At 53.1% G+C, this 14,613-nt stretch overlaps 1 protein-coding gene and 1 pseudogene across 4 annotated transcripts in view; one reads left to right on the top strand and one right to left on the bottom strand.

Annotated features, from left to right (window-relative positions):
- SLC25A48 (solute carrier family 25 member 48) overlaps nucleotides 1-7,180 on the bottom strand; it is a 41,909-nt gene extending 34,729 nt beyond the window's left edge. For 2 of the 4 annotated variants that reach the window (XM_059698440.1, XM_059698439.1), the window contains exons 1-2: nucleotides 7,033-7,180; nucleotides 1,939-1,982 (exon numbers count right to left, since the gene is read on the bottom strand). In XM_059698440.1, the coding sequence (XP_059554423.1) occupies nucleotides 1,939-1,982; nucleotides 7,033-7,078 (90 nt within the window). In that variant the 5' untranslated portion in view covers nucleotides 7,079-7,180. The remainder of the gene's footprint in view (nucleotides 1-1,938; nucleotides 1,983-7,032) is intronic. The other 2 variants (XM_059698437.1, XM_059698438.1) reach the window with 2 other exon arrangements.
- Nucleotides 549-1,112, top strand: LOC132235671 (small ribosomal subunit protein eS12-like; annotated as a pseudogene).
- Nucleotides 7,181-14,613: the final 7,433 nt, after the last annotated feature.

Below are 14,613 nucleotides of genomic sequence, written 5' to 3'. Positions count from 1 at the left end.
AATTATAGGCTGGCAGGGTAGGGTGCGAGGTAGGCTTGGGCGCTCACCCAGGCCTCCTGGGTGCTGACTAAACCCAGCCTTACATTATAGACTGGAAGGCCCGCAGGGCAGGGCTTGCACTTGCTTGGTCCAACACCAATGCCTTGCCATCCCCACGGCGCCCACACAAAGTGGTTGCTGTGTGAGCAGAAGGCAGAGCCTGAATGAGAAACACGAGGAGCCAAGAAGGATCCTCCACTATTTAAGACAAGTAGATGAACCTCTCACAGGCAACAGGCCTGAGCTCTGACCTAGGAGGGCCCGGTCACGCAGGGAGGGGAGGGGGGGTGCTCAGCCCTGTGAGAAGGGCCTCGAGGGTCCTCTTTGTGTGTGACCCAAGCAGAGCTTTATATCTGGATCTGGATGTCACTGTTTGTGGCCATGCTCCCTGAGTATGGCTCTGAGTCCTGCTCGCCACTGGGGACAGGTGGTAGGGGTGGGAGTGGAGTCAAAAAATGCTCCTCTTCCCCTGTCGCCGCGGAGTTACGCAGAGGCGGAGGCTTGGTTCGTTCAAGATTCAGCTCTACCCATAACCCACTGCCATGGCCGAGGAAGGCGTGGCTGCTGGGGGTGTAATGGACGTTAATACTGCTCTGCAAGAGGTGCTGAAGACCGCCCTCACCCACCACCGCCCAGCGCGGAATTCTCGAAGCTGCCAAAGCCTCAGACAAGGGCCAAGCCCCCTTTGTACTTGCATCCAGCTGTGATGAGCCTATTACGTCCAGTTGGGGGAGGCTCTTTGTGCTGACACCAAATCACCCTAAATAAGGTTGACGACAAGAAACTAGGGGAATGGTGGCCTCTGTAAAGTCGACAGAGAGGGACACACTGTAAAGTGGTTGGTTGCAGCTGCGTGGTGGTTAAGGACTATGGCAAAGAGTCTCAGGCCAAGGGTGTCATCAAGGAGTACTTCAAATGCAAGAAATGAACAAATAAACTTGGCTTTTGTTTATTAAAAAAAAAAAAAATGCTCCTGCCCGGCCAGCATTGCTAGTGGTTGAGCATTGACCTATGAACCAGGAGGCCACGGTCCTATTCCCGGTCAGGGCACGTGCCTGGGTTGCAGGCTCTATCCCCAGTGTGGGGCTTGCAGGAGGCATCCAATCAATGATTCTCTTCATTGTTGATGTTTCTCTCTCTCTCTCTCTCTCTCTCTCTCTCTCTCTCTCCCTCTCTGCAATCAATAAAAAATATATTTTTTAACAAGTGCTTCTTGTAGTAGCTCACTCCTTGCTATGTGACCTGAGGCCAGCCCTCCCCGCTCTGAGCCAGCTTCTACATCTGTGGACCTAGGGGCTGAGTGACCCCATGCCAGATGGCCCTGCTGACTCCAGAGTGCTCACACCACATGAGCTCCCTCAGCTCCTAACAGCTTCCCCTTCCCAGCCCAGGTCCAGAGTCCTACCCTGACACCCAAGGCCTCCGAGGGCTAAGTGCCGACCTCCCTGTCCTGGCTTCAGATCCGCAGCTGCTGTCAGAAACCTGGTGTGTCAGCAAACTGGCCGTGCCGGTCTTTCCCAGGTACGCCCCGCGAAGTGTCCCCAGCTCAGTGCCTCTTTCTCATCACCTAGTACCCAGCCTTACATTTGGGGCTCAGAGGCTAAGTCACACTTGAAGTCTTTCCTGGTTCCTTAGTCCCCAGGGGCTTATAGGACTCTCGCCAGTGCCTTCCCCCACCCCCACAGTTCATGAGAACCTAGAGGCAGAAATGAGACATTCGTCAAAACAAAATCACTGCCAAGCAATGAGGGTAGAGCCATTCCAAACCAGGCCTCCTGGCACCATACCCCCATGAACTGGCACAGAGAGCCTGCCGTAGGCTGGAGACGGGATCAGACACGGCAGGCAGACTCACTCCAGGCCCTTTCCAAGAGGTAATGATGAACAGGGCCATCGTACCTTGACCGTGTCCAGAGGGTAGCCGACAATGACACTGGCTGCACCTGTAGATGGAAGAATACCTGGTCACTCAGCCTGCACTTGCACTTGCTGGCTCTTGGGATAGGACAGAGGGCTCAGGCACTTACATTCACTTACTCTAGCAATGCCCACTCACCAGAGAGGCCTCGCAATGTGCTAGGCCCCGGCCAAGGCATGGAGGAAGGCAGAGGAAAAGTGGACCAAAACCCGGTTCTGCCCTAAGAAACAAGCGCACCCTCCCCACCCCCCACAAAGGGCAGTGAAGGTGCTGGGATAACTGGATATTTACATGCAAAAGAATGAAGTTAGACCAGCCGTGGGCAAACTACAGCCCGCGGGCCGGATCCGGCCAGTTTGAAATGAATAAAACTATTGAAAAAAAAGACCGTACCCTTTTATGCAATGATGTTTACTTTGAATTTATATTAGTTCACACAAACACTCCATCTATGCTTTTGTTCCGGCCCTCCGGTCCAGTTTAAGAACCCATTGTGGCCCTCGAGTCAAAAAGTTTGCCCACCCCTGAGTTAGACACACTTGCTCCTACCATATACAAGATTAACTCAAAATAGAACACAGACCTAAATGGAAACCTTAAAACTATAAAAGCCACATACTAAAACACAGGGGAAAATCTTCATGACCTTAGATTTATAGTAGATTCTTAGATATGACACCAAAGGCACAACTAACAAATGAAAAAAAATAGATAAATTGAACATCATAAACATTTTAAACTTTTGTGCATCAAAGGATACTATTAAGAAAATGAAGTCAACCTACAGAATGGGGGGAAATATTTACAAATCATATGTTGATAAGAACCTAGGATCCAGAATATGTAAAGAACTCTTATGCCTTAAAAAATGGGCAAAGGACTTGAAGAAACATTTCTCCGAAGAAGAGATGCAAATGACTAACAAGTACAGGAAAAGATGCTCCACATCATTAGTCATTAGGGAAGTGCAAATCAGAACCACAGCGAGATCCCCTCCACACCCACTAGGATAGCTACCGTTTAAACCAAAGAAGAGGAAAGTAAGTGTCATCTAGTATATGAGGAAATTAGAACTCTCATACATTGCTGATGGAAATATAAAATGGTGCATGCCTTGCCGGCGTGGTTCAGTGGTTGAGCGTCGGCCTATAAACCAGGAGGCCACGGGTTCGATACCCACATGCCCAGGTTGCGGGCTCGATCCCCAGTGGGGACATGCAGGAGGCAGCTGATTGATCACTGATTCTCTCTCATTATTGATGTATCTATCTCTCTCCCTCTCCCTTCCTCTCTGAAATCAATAAAAATATATTTAAAAAAATAAAACTTAAATAAAAATAAAATGAAATATAAAATGGTGCAGCCACTGTGGAAAACAGTGCGGCAGTTCCTCAGAAAGTTAAGTATTGAATTACCAAATGACCCAGCAATTCCAGTCCTAGGTAAATATCCAGAAGAAATGAAAACGGGCACTCAAACAAGTACATGTGCACACATGCTCGTAGCAGCACTATCCACAATGGGCAGCAGGTGGAAACAGTCCAATTGCCCATCACTGGATGAATGGATAAGCAAAATGTGGTCTACCCATACAATGGGATGTTATTAGATGCAACTAGGAATGAAGTGCTGATACAGGTCACAGTGTGGATGAACGTTGAAAACATTATGAAAATGAAGAGGCCAGACTGATTCCACTTATATGAATTATCCAGAATAGGTAAATCCATAGAGACAGAAAGCAGACTGGCAATTGCCAAGGCTTGGGGGAGGGGAAATAGGAGTGGCGGCATGGGTCCAGGGACTTCTTTGGGCCTGAGGAAAATGCTCTGGAACTAGATAGAGGTGATGGTTACAGGGCACTGTGAATGTACTAGATGCCACGGAACCGCACACTCTAAAAAGGCTAATTTTATGTTATGTAAATTCATCTCAAAAAAGGGGGAGGATATGAAGAGAAAACCTAGAGACTTTTCAGTTAAGTTATTTAACTTAAGCTGTGTAGGTCGAAATAATATTAGCACCTACGTCACAGCCCCACTGTAAGAGTAAAACAAGGTTATGAATATAAGTGCCAGCAGAGAGCCTACCACTTACAGGACATTCAAAAAGAGATGCTGCTGCTATTGATTTATTATTTTATTTTTAGAGAAGGCCTCTTTGAAAAGGTGATGGATACTCTGGGTCTTTTCACAGGAAAATGCCTACCCATACACATTCACAAGACTGGAACCATTTTGGAGGGAAGCTTACTCTGAGGTCATGTAGATTAAGCAGCCCTTATTGGAGAAGTCAGTGGTGATGAGATTGAAACAGGAGCCATTTTTCTAAGACAAATTCTTCATCACAGTGATGAGGAAGAAAGTGTCTCGGCTAGAAAGTGTCTCTGCTCACCGGGTAAGGTAGGAAAGGGGTACTAAAATATGAGATATTTACAGGGAAAGAAACCAGCTCTTGTCTAGAACCTCCTGACCCTTCACAGCCTCTGCTTCCCACAGGACTGGGCAGAAGCAGAAAGGTGATGGACAGCTGGGAGCTGGAACATTCACTCCACACGAACCCTTCCCAGCAGGGAAGGAAGGAGTCTGGTCCTCAGGCTCCAGCTGCTCCCTACCCCCGTGAGTGCACCCTTCACTACGGCATCATTCAGGACCACGCCCCAGATCCAGCCCTGGGCCAGCATCTCCCTGTTCGTGTAGCTGGCCCATCTGAAAGCAGCGATGCAATATAAGAAATCAGACTGTCAGGCCGTGGGACTCTACAGACCAGTACAATTTCAAACAAAATGTGAAGGATGTAATGGTGAAATTTTACCATGCGAGGTCATTAAGAAAACAGCACAGACAAGCACAAGGGTTAAAATGGCCCTGGTGCCGGACTGCCTGGGTTATTCCAGTGCTCACGCCACCGGAGGGCCTTGGGAAAGCCACTGAATTTCTCTGTGTGTCCTCATCTGTAAAATGGGGATGTAATAATCGTAGCTACCTCATCTATAATAATAAAAGGGTAATATGCTAATTAGGCCATACGTCTTCCCGATGTCATTCTGGATGTCCTTCCTGATGAAGCCAGGGCTGGAGGGAAGCCAGCCTGGGTCCTGGGTGCCTGAGGGTGGCCCGAGGGAAGCCAGCCCAGATCCTGGTGCCTGCTGGAGGCCGGAGGAGGGAAACCTGGGTCCCGGGTGCCAGAGGGAAGCCAGTGCCGGCAGCCGGGGGAAGGAAGGCCTACTCTTGAACGAATTTTTGTGCATCGGGCCTCTAGTTGGAATTATAAAGAAATATACATAAACAGACACGAGACCACATATTTTTGGTTCCATTAATATAAAGTGTCCAGAGGAGACTAATTTATAGAGCCAGGAAGTAGGTTTGTGGCTGCCCAGAGGGTAAAGGAGGGGATGGGGTTTAACTGTAAATGGGTACAAGGATCTTACACGGGATGAAAATGTTCCCAAGCTAATTTATGGTAATGGTTTCCCAACTTGGTGAAGTTATTAACAATCACTGAATTGTACACTTGAAATGGGTGAATTTTATGATATGTAAAATAACCTTAAAGTTATTTTAAAAATATACACAGAGCACTTAGCACCTGGTATCCACTAAGTATTCACTGTTACTACACTCACCATTTCATGGGAGCACAAAAAAGTTAACATCAACAAAATACGCACATTTACAGAATAAAGGGCACTCCACCACTTGCTGTGTGCACTGGGGAGCGTCTCCGTGTCATCAGAGACTCGGAGCTCCTCTGACAGCGTTAGCCTCCGGGGGTTTCTACACCAAGCCTCCAGCAGCCCTGCTGAAGCTGTCTGGCTGGAGGGAAGCTGCGAAGGGAAACCTTTCCCTGGGAATGGCTGAAGGGCTGTCTAAAGACGGCCTCCAGGTGCAGCCCCCCGAGTGGGAAAATTAGGAGAGGCAGGTCTCAGCCAACCTGAGAGAGCCAGTGTCAGCTTAGAATTGCCCACCCTGAAAGGAGCCACCTCTGCTCAGGACGGTGAGAAGCAGGTGCCCTGCAGCCATCTGTGGGGGGCAGTGTAGATGCCTCCTAGGTGGGAGGGGGGTGCCAGAAGGGGAAGGACCTGGGATGCTATCTGGCCTGTTGCCCGCTCCCCCCTTCTCTGTTTCCTACAAATCTCCTGGTCTCCTCCATACCTAGAATGCTTGTGGTGGTGGTGGGGGGGGGGGTCACAAACGCACCATATCCTCTGCCTCAGCACCTCAATATTTTATTTTGTCTTTGGGGAGGGGCTGCATTTGCCAACATCCCTTTGCCGATGGTCCTCTTAGATGGGACCACAAGGGAGATATTTTACAGTAAGTCCCTCAAACCTTCCCCCATATTCCCACTTACATCTGAGAAATGGAGGGACTGACCTATCCGGAAGAGAAGAATGGAGAAGGAAAAGGATGAATCTCCTGAGCAAGCAAACCCATCTCAGGCCCAGCAGAGCGTGGCTCCTGCAGGGGTACAAGGGACCACAGTGCCAGGAGGGGGGCTCTGACAGTTGACAGGGGCTGAAGAGGGGAGGGGTTCCTACTATCTGCTCCCTCCAGCCGGGGCACCCCTAGGACCAGCCTGATCACGCAGTGGGGCTTCCCATTCTGCGCAGGGCCAGAGGCCAAGCGCCACCCTCACCCACAAGTTCCTGCCAGCCGCGTCCCCAAATTCAGGTGCGCCCCAGGCCACCAAAGGGTGTGCACGCGCCGAGACGCTCCATTGGCTGTCGGCTTAATCATTACCGGACCAAGCTCCCCGGATCCTAGCTTGGAGGCAACTCGGGAGCTCAGGTGAACCTCAGTGAGCTCAGGTGAACCTCCGTGAGGCTCGGGGAGTTCAGGCGGGCAGCCCGTGGGGAACTCAAGGTCCCAAGTGCGCGGCGGGCTCTCCCCGCAGCAGGTGGCGCGCGCGGCGCGGGCAGGATCCGCAGGCACAAGAGCACCCTGGTCCGGCCCGGGGTGTAAACTCAGCCCACGCGGCTCCCGGCTCGCCTCTTTCTGTCTCTCGGACCCGGGGGCCTCCCTAAAGCACACACACCTCTTGGGGGCCCCTCCCATCCATGGTGGGCTCACCTCCGATCCAGCCCGCCGCAAAGTCTTCCAGCTGGAAGCTGCCCATGGCCGGGGCCGCGGCAATGCGCCCGCCGGGGCCGGGTCGGTGCCCATTCAATGTGTGAGGGGCGTGGCCCGCGGGAGGGGCGCTCGGAGGAAGAGGAGGAGGAGGAGGAGGAGGAGGAGGAGGAGGAGGAGGAGGAGGATAGCAGAGCTCCCAGCGCCGGTGGCGACGCCCAGCCCGGCCTCCAGTCCCGGGCCGACAGCACGCCCCCAGCGGACCTTAAAGGCGCAGCAGGCGGACGGGCACCGCGCACCCCAAGGGAGATGCCAAGGCTGGGGCGACTCCCTGAGTCCCACCTTCTCCCGCGGACCTCTCCCTTGCAACTGCAGGACCTGGGCGCCTTGAGGCAACGGTGTCCGCTGGTGCCTGTAATTGTTCACATCGCGTGGGACACTGGGAGGAATTCAGGGACATTTTTGCAAAGTTCATTACAAGAGGGAGGGAAGGATGCTATATGAAGGTCAGGAAGACTCATCCTCTTTTAAGCTAAAACAGCACTGAAATAATTCTTTTTTTATTTTATTTACTTCTGGGCTTTTTTTTATTGCTTAAAGTATTACAAAGGGTATTACATATGTGTCCTTCTCTCCCCTCCCCCCGCCCCCCCCCCCTTGACAATCCCCTGGCCTCCCCTACCCCCCAGTGTCTTATGTCCATTGGTTATGCTTATATGCATGCATACAAGTCCTTCGGTTGATCTCTTCCCCCCCTCCCTCCTGCCCCCCAACCCTCCCCTGAAATAATTCTAAATGTCCAACTAAACTGGACTTCTTGAGTTGGTTGAAAGCCAGGGGGCAGTTTCGCTATAAAAAACACAGCACACGCAATGTTCCAGCCATTTTAGAGGTTAGGGGTGCCACCCCAGGCTGCTCACCACATCTTCCCATAGCCTCCAGGTTTCAGGAACCTGTCTATTCACGAAACACTGAAATAACGTGTGGAAAGCACCCAGTCCGGGGTAGGCTCCAAGACAGCTCTAAATAAATATTGTGACTAACGGCCCGCAGTTCCTGCGCACTTAAGCCATGCCCACTCACTGGGCCTGGGCTGCTCCCACAGCAACCCTGTGAGGTGGGGCTGTCCTGATCCCCATTCCTAGGTAGGAAAGTGCCTGTTCAGTGTATATAATGTGTGTGTGATATATAGACTTGAATCTTTCAGAAAACTGGCCCAAATTAGATGAAAGTTGTCACCCCTGAGCTGTAGGCTTAGCTGTGTGAGAACAGCTGAGCTTCTGCCCAAAGACCTGGCTGTCACCGTGGAGAGCCCAGGAGAGCCCACACCCAGACTGAAGGCCCTGCAGGAGGCGCACAGCCCCTGCTGAGAGCACGCTGGCCCGGTGGGAGCTTCCAGACCCTGAAAACTCTCAGCCCGTCCCTGGCCAGGCCTTAAGGAGGGGTGAGGCTAGTCTGGAAATTTCCTTTGACAGCTGCTTGGGTGTGGGTTTGGGTGGACAGACAGCACACTGTGCCTTGCAGGTTCCAGAATCCATGGGGCCCGCTCACCCTCCACCTCTCTGGGCCAACTCCTACCTGGTATAGACAAGCAGGCTCCAAACCATTCTGCCACCTTGTCTGAAAAACTTCCTACCACCCCCTCCCTCCACCCCTACCCCTACACACACCCCTGCCTCTCTACCTGCCTGCTCCAGACAAGCAATGGAGCTGCTTGCCAAGGATATCCTCAAGCCGAAGTCTGTGCTGCAGGCTTTACGCACGGCCCCACTCCCTCCTCCCAGCAGCTGTGAGCTAGCACCAGGATCACCCCACTGATGGTCAGTGTTGTGTGTCACCTCGGCTGGGTGACAGTCCCTGGTGATTCAATCAAACACTAATATAGGTGTTGCTGGGGAGGTATTTTGTAGATGTGGTTTCATCTACAGCCAGTTGACTTTAAGGAAGGAGCTTACCCTTGAAGCTCATCTTGGGCTTCATCTAATCAGAAAAAAGGCCTCAAGAGCAAAGGAGATTTCCCTGAGGAAGAAGACACTCCCCCTGTGGAATGCAGTGACTTGCCCAGCCAGTCCCCACAATACACATCTACACACACACCCTGGTTCCAGGCTACAGCAATAAAATGAGTCAACATTTTTGCTGGTGGAAGGGGTTGCCTTCAGTGTGTAAAAGACGCAACACGCTGAAGTGCAACAAAATGAGGTGTGCCTGTGTCTCCTACAGTTCTGCTTCTCCGGTAGAGCCCAGACTGTGTTCACTTGTGAGACAGACATGAGGAGACCCAAGGCTCAGTGAGGTTGTGAGACCCTATCAGTCAGGAGGGTCAGTCCCACAGCTGTGAGATGGGCAATTCTAGGGACAACCTAGACCAGCCGTGGGCAAACTATGGCCCGCGGGCCGGATCGGGCCCATTTGAAATGAATAAAACTAAAAAACAAAAAAAAGACCGTACCCTTTTATGTAATGATGTTTACTTTGAATTTATATTAGTTCACACAAGCACTCCATCCATGCTTTTGTTCCGGCCCTCCGGTCCAGTTTAAGAACCCATTGTGGCCCTCGAGTCAAAAAGTTTGCCCACCCCTGACCTAGACCTTGCTCTTGTTCCCTCTGACCTCCCCCCACACCTCTCATCCTCCCCCCCCCTCCCCATCCAGCTCCCCTTCCTGAAATGGCGCTTGCTGGGTGCTCACATTCCCCCGGGCCTGTGAGGATGGTGCTGATCCCAGCCAGCCGTGGGCTCTCTTCCCCGTCCCACCTTTGGGCAGTGATGCTTGTTGCTCTTGTTGGCTGCAGAAGGGGCACAGCTGACAGCACGTCAGGTGGAAATGTAAGAGCGTGGAAGTTCCTGGAGGCCCAGGGTCATGCCTAACTTCCAGGTAAGTTCGCCAGGGGCCCAGCTCCCTCCAGGCCCAGGCTCAGCCTACACTGTCTACCCTGGGCCACCCTGGAAGAGGGGTGGTCCTCGCCCCCTCAACCTCTCTCTGTAGACAGGGGCTGCCCCCAGCTAGGCCCCGGCTGGAGGTCCCTGCTCGCTGGGGGTACATGGCCTGGTGGCCTGGCGGCCTGGCCAGAGGAAGGGGCTTTGGCCCAATGGGAGCTCCCTGCACGCCCTCTGAGGAGCATGACTTGATGTCCTTCACTGTCCTGCTAGTCTCCAGTGGGGACCCGCCCTGGCACCCGGAGTTGTAGAGAATGGTGAGGGGTATGGTCTGGGGGAACGGGCCTGTGCTGGGCCTGCTCTTTTCCCACTGGCACATGCATGACACATCTTCCAGGCTGTCACGCGGCAGCAGCCAGCCAGGCCTCCTCCATCTACAGAAAGACAGAATGCGACCACTGAGGCTGCTCCTAAAAGGGCTGAGAGGCGTGCTGGGGAGGGGATGGGGTGGGGGGGGGGGGGTCATCACCGATGCCCAGGCTCTGCCATGCCATGCTGGGGTATGTGCTGAGACAGTTATAAGAAATTAAGGGGCCCTAACCGGTTTGGCTCAGTGGATAGAGTGTCAGCCTGCGGACTCAAGGGTCCCAGGTTCGATTCTGGTCAAGGGCATGTACCTTGGTTGCAGGCACATCCCCAGTAGGGAGTGTGCAGGAGGCGGCTGATCGATGTTTCTCTCTCATCGATGTTTCTAACTATCTATCCCTCTCCCTTCCTCTCTGCAAAAAAAATCAATAAAATATATTTTAAAAAAAGATAAAGGAAAAGAAATGAAGGGTCTCCAAAGAGTGGCCCTTTTTATCAGTTGACAGTTGGAAGGAGTGCGTAGGTGGGAAGTCCGCCAGTTCTCCAAGTTCTTCTCTTCTGGCAGACCCCTTAATGGGTGCCAGGCAGATTGTCATTCCCTGAGTCCCGTGTCAGCATGGGACCAACTGGGAAGGTTCTGAGCTGTCAGTCAGTGACCTGGCAACCCCGGGATGGAATCTTGAGCCCAGAAAGCTGCTGCTTGTCCTGCTAATGAGCTGGAGCTGAGAGGAAGGATGGCTCCTTTCCAGAGTGAGCCACTGCGCTCCATTCCTAATGTGTGCCCTGAGGCTGCCCGAGAGGCACAGCACCCGAGGGAGATGGCGCTCCCTCCTCTTGCCTTTCTCAGGGCCACCTTCTACCCCCTTCAGGCCTTGCAAAGAGGCCTCTCCAGACCTGTCAGCCAAGGTCAAGACCTCGTGGCCCCTGCATTGACCTCAGACAATGGGGGCTCTGAGGTCCCTTTCCTGAGTCCCAGGGGAAGGAACGTATATGGTGATTTTCAAGGTGCTATATGAGCTTCTTACTGGGGGCTGCATGCCTTCCTTAATTGACAGTTATTTGAGAAAGTCTATTTAGAGCATATCCAGTTGTATTTGGCCCAGCATCCATTCAATTCAACACTCCAAGTTAAGAAATAAACAGAGCCCGGCCAGTGCGGCTCAGTGGTTGAGAATCAACTTATGAACCAGGAGGTCATGGCTTGATTCCCAGTCAGGGCACATGCCTGGGTTTTGGGCGCGATCCCCAGTGCAGGTCATGCAGGAGGCAGCCAATCAATGATTCTCTCTCATCACTGATGTTTCTATCTCTCTCTCCCTCTCCCTTCCTCTCTGAAATTAAAAACAAACTTTTTTTAAAGGAAAGAAACAGAAGCAAATGATGCTGGAGTGAGAGGCAAAACAGCCGCTGGGCTGCCTGGGCTCTGCTTCTAGGGCTGCTGCTGACTCACTGGGCACCTTGGGCAGGTCCATGCTTCAATTCCATCCCCTCCCCCCACTCAACCCCTCCCCCCCCCCCACACACACACACACAAACACACATCTTTTGAAAGGTAGAAATGGGTTCCCTTCTAGGCAGTGTCATGAAATCTGAAATTCTGGGCCAGGCCATGGAGACACCAGCTGTGGGTGTCTTGTCAAGCTACACCAGCAGAGGGCGCCGCTGCACAGCACTTGGGGCTCTCGGGCAGAAATGACCAGCTTGGCTGCCCCAGAGGGAGAGTTTTCTGGCCATTTCCCAGCGCTGGGCTGGCAGAGTCAGACCCAGTATATGCTTGGTCTATGAAAGAGGTGCTGACCTGGAGGCTTAGGAGGAGTCTGAAGTGACAGAGTGGACCTCTGAGAGGCTTGATAAGAACCTTCCTGGGGCTTCTTGGGAGCTGACTGTGTGTATTTAGAGGGAGAGCAGCCCAGTAGAGAGGTAACCCCCCAATCTCTTCACCTGCCTTGATTCCTCAAGGCCTCAGATGGTACCAGGCTCTTTTCCATCTTGGGGTGCCAAGCTAGCCCAATGCTATGTGCTCTGCCTACACCATCTCACTGAATCCTGAGAGGCAATCCCCATTTTACAGATGAGAATATTGAGTCTCAGGGAGGTTAAGCAATTTCTCCAAAGCCACACCACCAGTCAGTGGAGGATTACAGATTCACACCTGCTGTTTGATGCCAGGGCCCAGCTCTTAACCAAGGCGCTGCCTCCTGGCCAAGACTCAGAGTGGAAGTGACTTTCCCAGAAGTCCTTGCTCCACCTCCACCCCCTGTATAAATGCCCTAACTTCTTTGCCTCAGTTTCTCTACCATCAGTGAGATGGTATTAACAATATCAACCGCTCTCCTATTCTTAGGTCCCCTGGGCAGATGCCTGCAGTCAGGGGTGCCCTGGGATGACTTCTGTCCTCGGTTCTGACAGGCTCCTGTGGGCCGAGCTGGTTCCTGTGCGCATCTGAGGACACGGCAGCCTGGCCCCGCTCAGCCTTTTCTCCTCACTGATAAGTGGGCTGGTGCTGAGGACACATGGAGGCATGTGAGCCAGGGGACCAGGAAACCTGGCTGAAGAGATCTGGGATTGAGGGGTTCCTGTAGAAGAGGGGTGTGGGGTGGGGGTGGAGGGAGCTGTTAAGGTCACTCTAGAAGCCCCTGCTGAGTGCCTGCTGTGCGCTCACCTGCTGGGATGGAGAGCGCTTGCGATGCTGACAGGGAGAGTGGTCTCCTCCACGTGGGCTCACAGACATCAGCTGCAGGAAACCAGGAAACCTCCCACCTTCCTGGCCTGGAAGGAAGAGAGGCCAGAAGGACAGAGAGACGGTCAGGAGGGCAGCCTGGGAAGGAGGTGGTGGGGGCGAGGTGGACAGGGGACACCCTGAGTGACGCCAGGCGTGAAAAAGCAAGGGAGCATGGGGAGCTTCGCTTACCCAGAGCCCGCTGCTGAGGGAGAGGACGCTGCTGAGGGAGAGGACGCTGCTGAGGGAGAGGACGCTGCTGAGGGAGAGGACGCTGAAGGCTAGGAGTCTGCCGCAGAGGACCTCGGTCGGCACGGGGGGCTAGGAAGTGACTCTGTGCTGCTGGGATCTGCTGGTTACCGGCGGTCCTCAGTCCTCCTGCTGCTCTGTGAGTGGATAGGGAGCCATCTCAGGGTCAGCTGCCTCTCGCCTGGACACACCATCCTGGACCACGCTGAGGTGGCCTCAGGCTCCATGCCCTGTGGGGACCTCAGGAAGCTGGCGTCTGTGCTGGCCCAGCCACTCAGGAGGCTGTGATCTCCCTCCCCCACCGGCCTGAGGACGGTCTCTGAATGCCCTGTGGGTGAAGGTGGGGTCGGGACTGGGACTTGGGTTATGGGGGTCAGTTACTAGAAGTATCAGTCCATTCTTTCCACTTGCTGTGGGTCTTTGGATGCACTGTTTCTTCTGGCCCCAGTTTTCCATCTATTAAAAGAAAGGCCAGACTTAAGACCCCCCCACCTTGAGAGAAGAGAGAGAGGGTGCAACAAAACCATCAGCTCTGAGCCCTTGCACCCCACTGCTCTCCGCTCTAGGGTCAGCGTGAATGTGACAAAGAGCAAACACCCTGTTTCCCCTAAAGAAATAGATTTTAAAGGACTTCCAAGACATCTCACTTTTGATGCAAATACAAAGAAAAAAATTTAAAAGAATAAAATTCCCAAACCATATGAGTTAGATTTTCTCCAAGACAGACAGATTTCCTAAGTGACAAAAGCTATGCCCAAGGAGGAGGCTCAGAACCAGACTAGAATGAAGGACAAGCCCACTTGGGGTGGGGGTGGGTGGGGGTGAGGCAGAAGGAAATGGCCACTGTCCAAGCCCTGGCTCTGCAGGCAGGGCTCCTGGCCCCACAGCTGGGCCCCCTCCCTGCTCCCTTCATCCTGACGCCTCTCCCAACAGGGACTCTGCCCGAGGCAGACCCACCTTCTCCCCCGCAGGCCCCCCTGCCCCTTCCACCAGGGTCTCCACAGTGACTGAGGCGGCCTCACTGTCTTCCCACCCTCCTCCCCCCACTCCTTCCCCAACTTTGGGCTCCATATGACACCATGTGCTCCCTTTCCTGCCTTTATTGATGATGCCTCACAGTCTTCTGACAGTTAAAGCCTGAGGACCTACTAGGGACCAGGCGTAGAGCTGGGTGCCGGGCTCAGCCCTCCCCAGGATAGTGCTGATGCTGCCTCCGACTCCCCACCCCAACTCCAGGGCCTGCCTTGGTGGATGAACTCTCTCCGTGAATCACCAGAACTTGGCAATATACCTGGTGCCTCATATTAGAGCATGAGGGTAGCCAGTCCCCACGTGGCCCCAACGCTTCTCACCATTCATGTCCTTGTGA

The sequence above is a fragment of the Myotis daubentonii genome, chromosome 5 (assembly GCF_963259705.1).
Source record: "Myotis daubentonii chromosome 5, mMyoDau2.1, whole genome shotgun sequence".
Taxonomy (NCBI): domain Eukaryota; kingdom Metazoa; phylum Chordata; class Mammalia; order Chiroptera; family Vespertilionidae; genus Myotis; species Myotis daubentonii.
The sequence above is the reverse complement of the archived record's forward strand: the minus strand, read 5'-3'. Positions and strand labels throughout refer to the sequence as shown.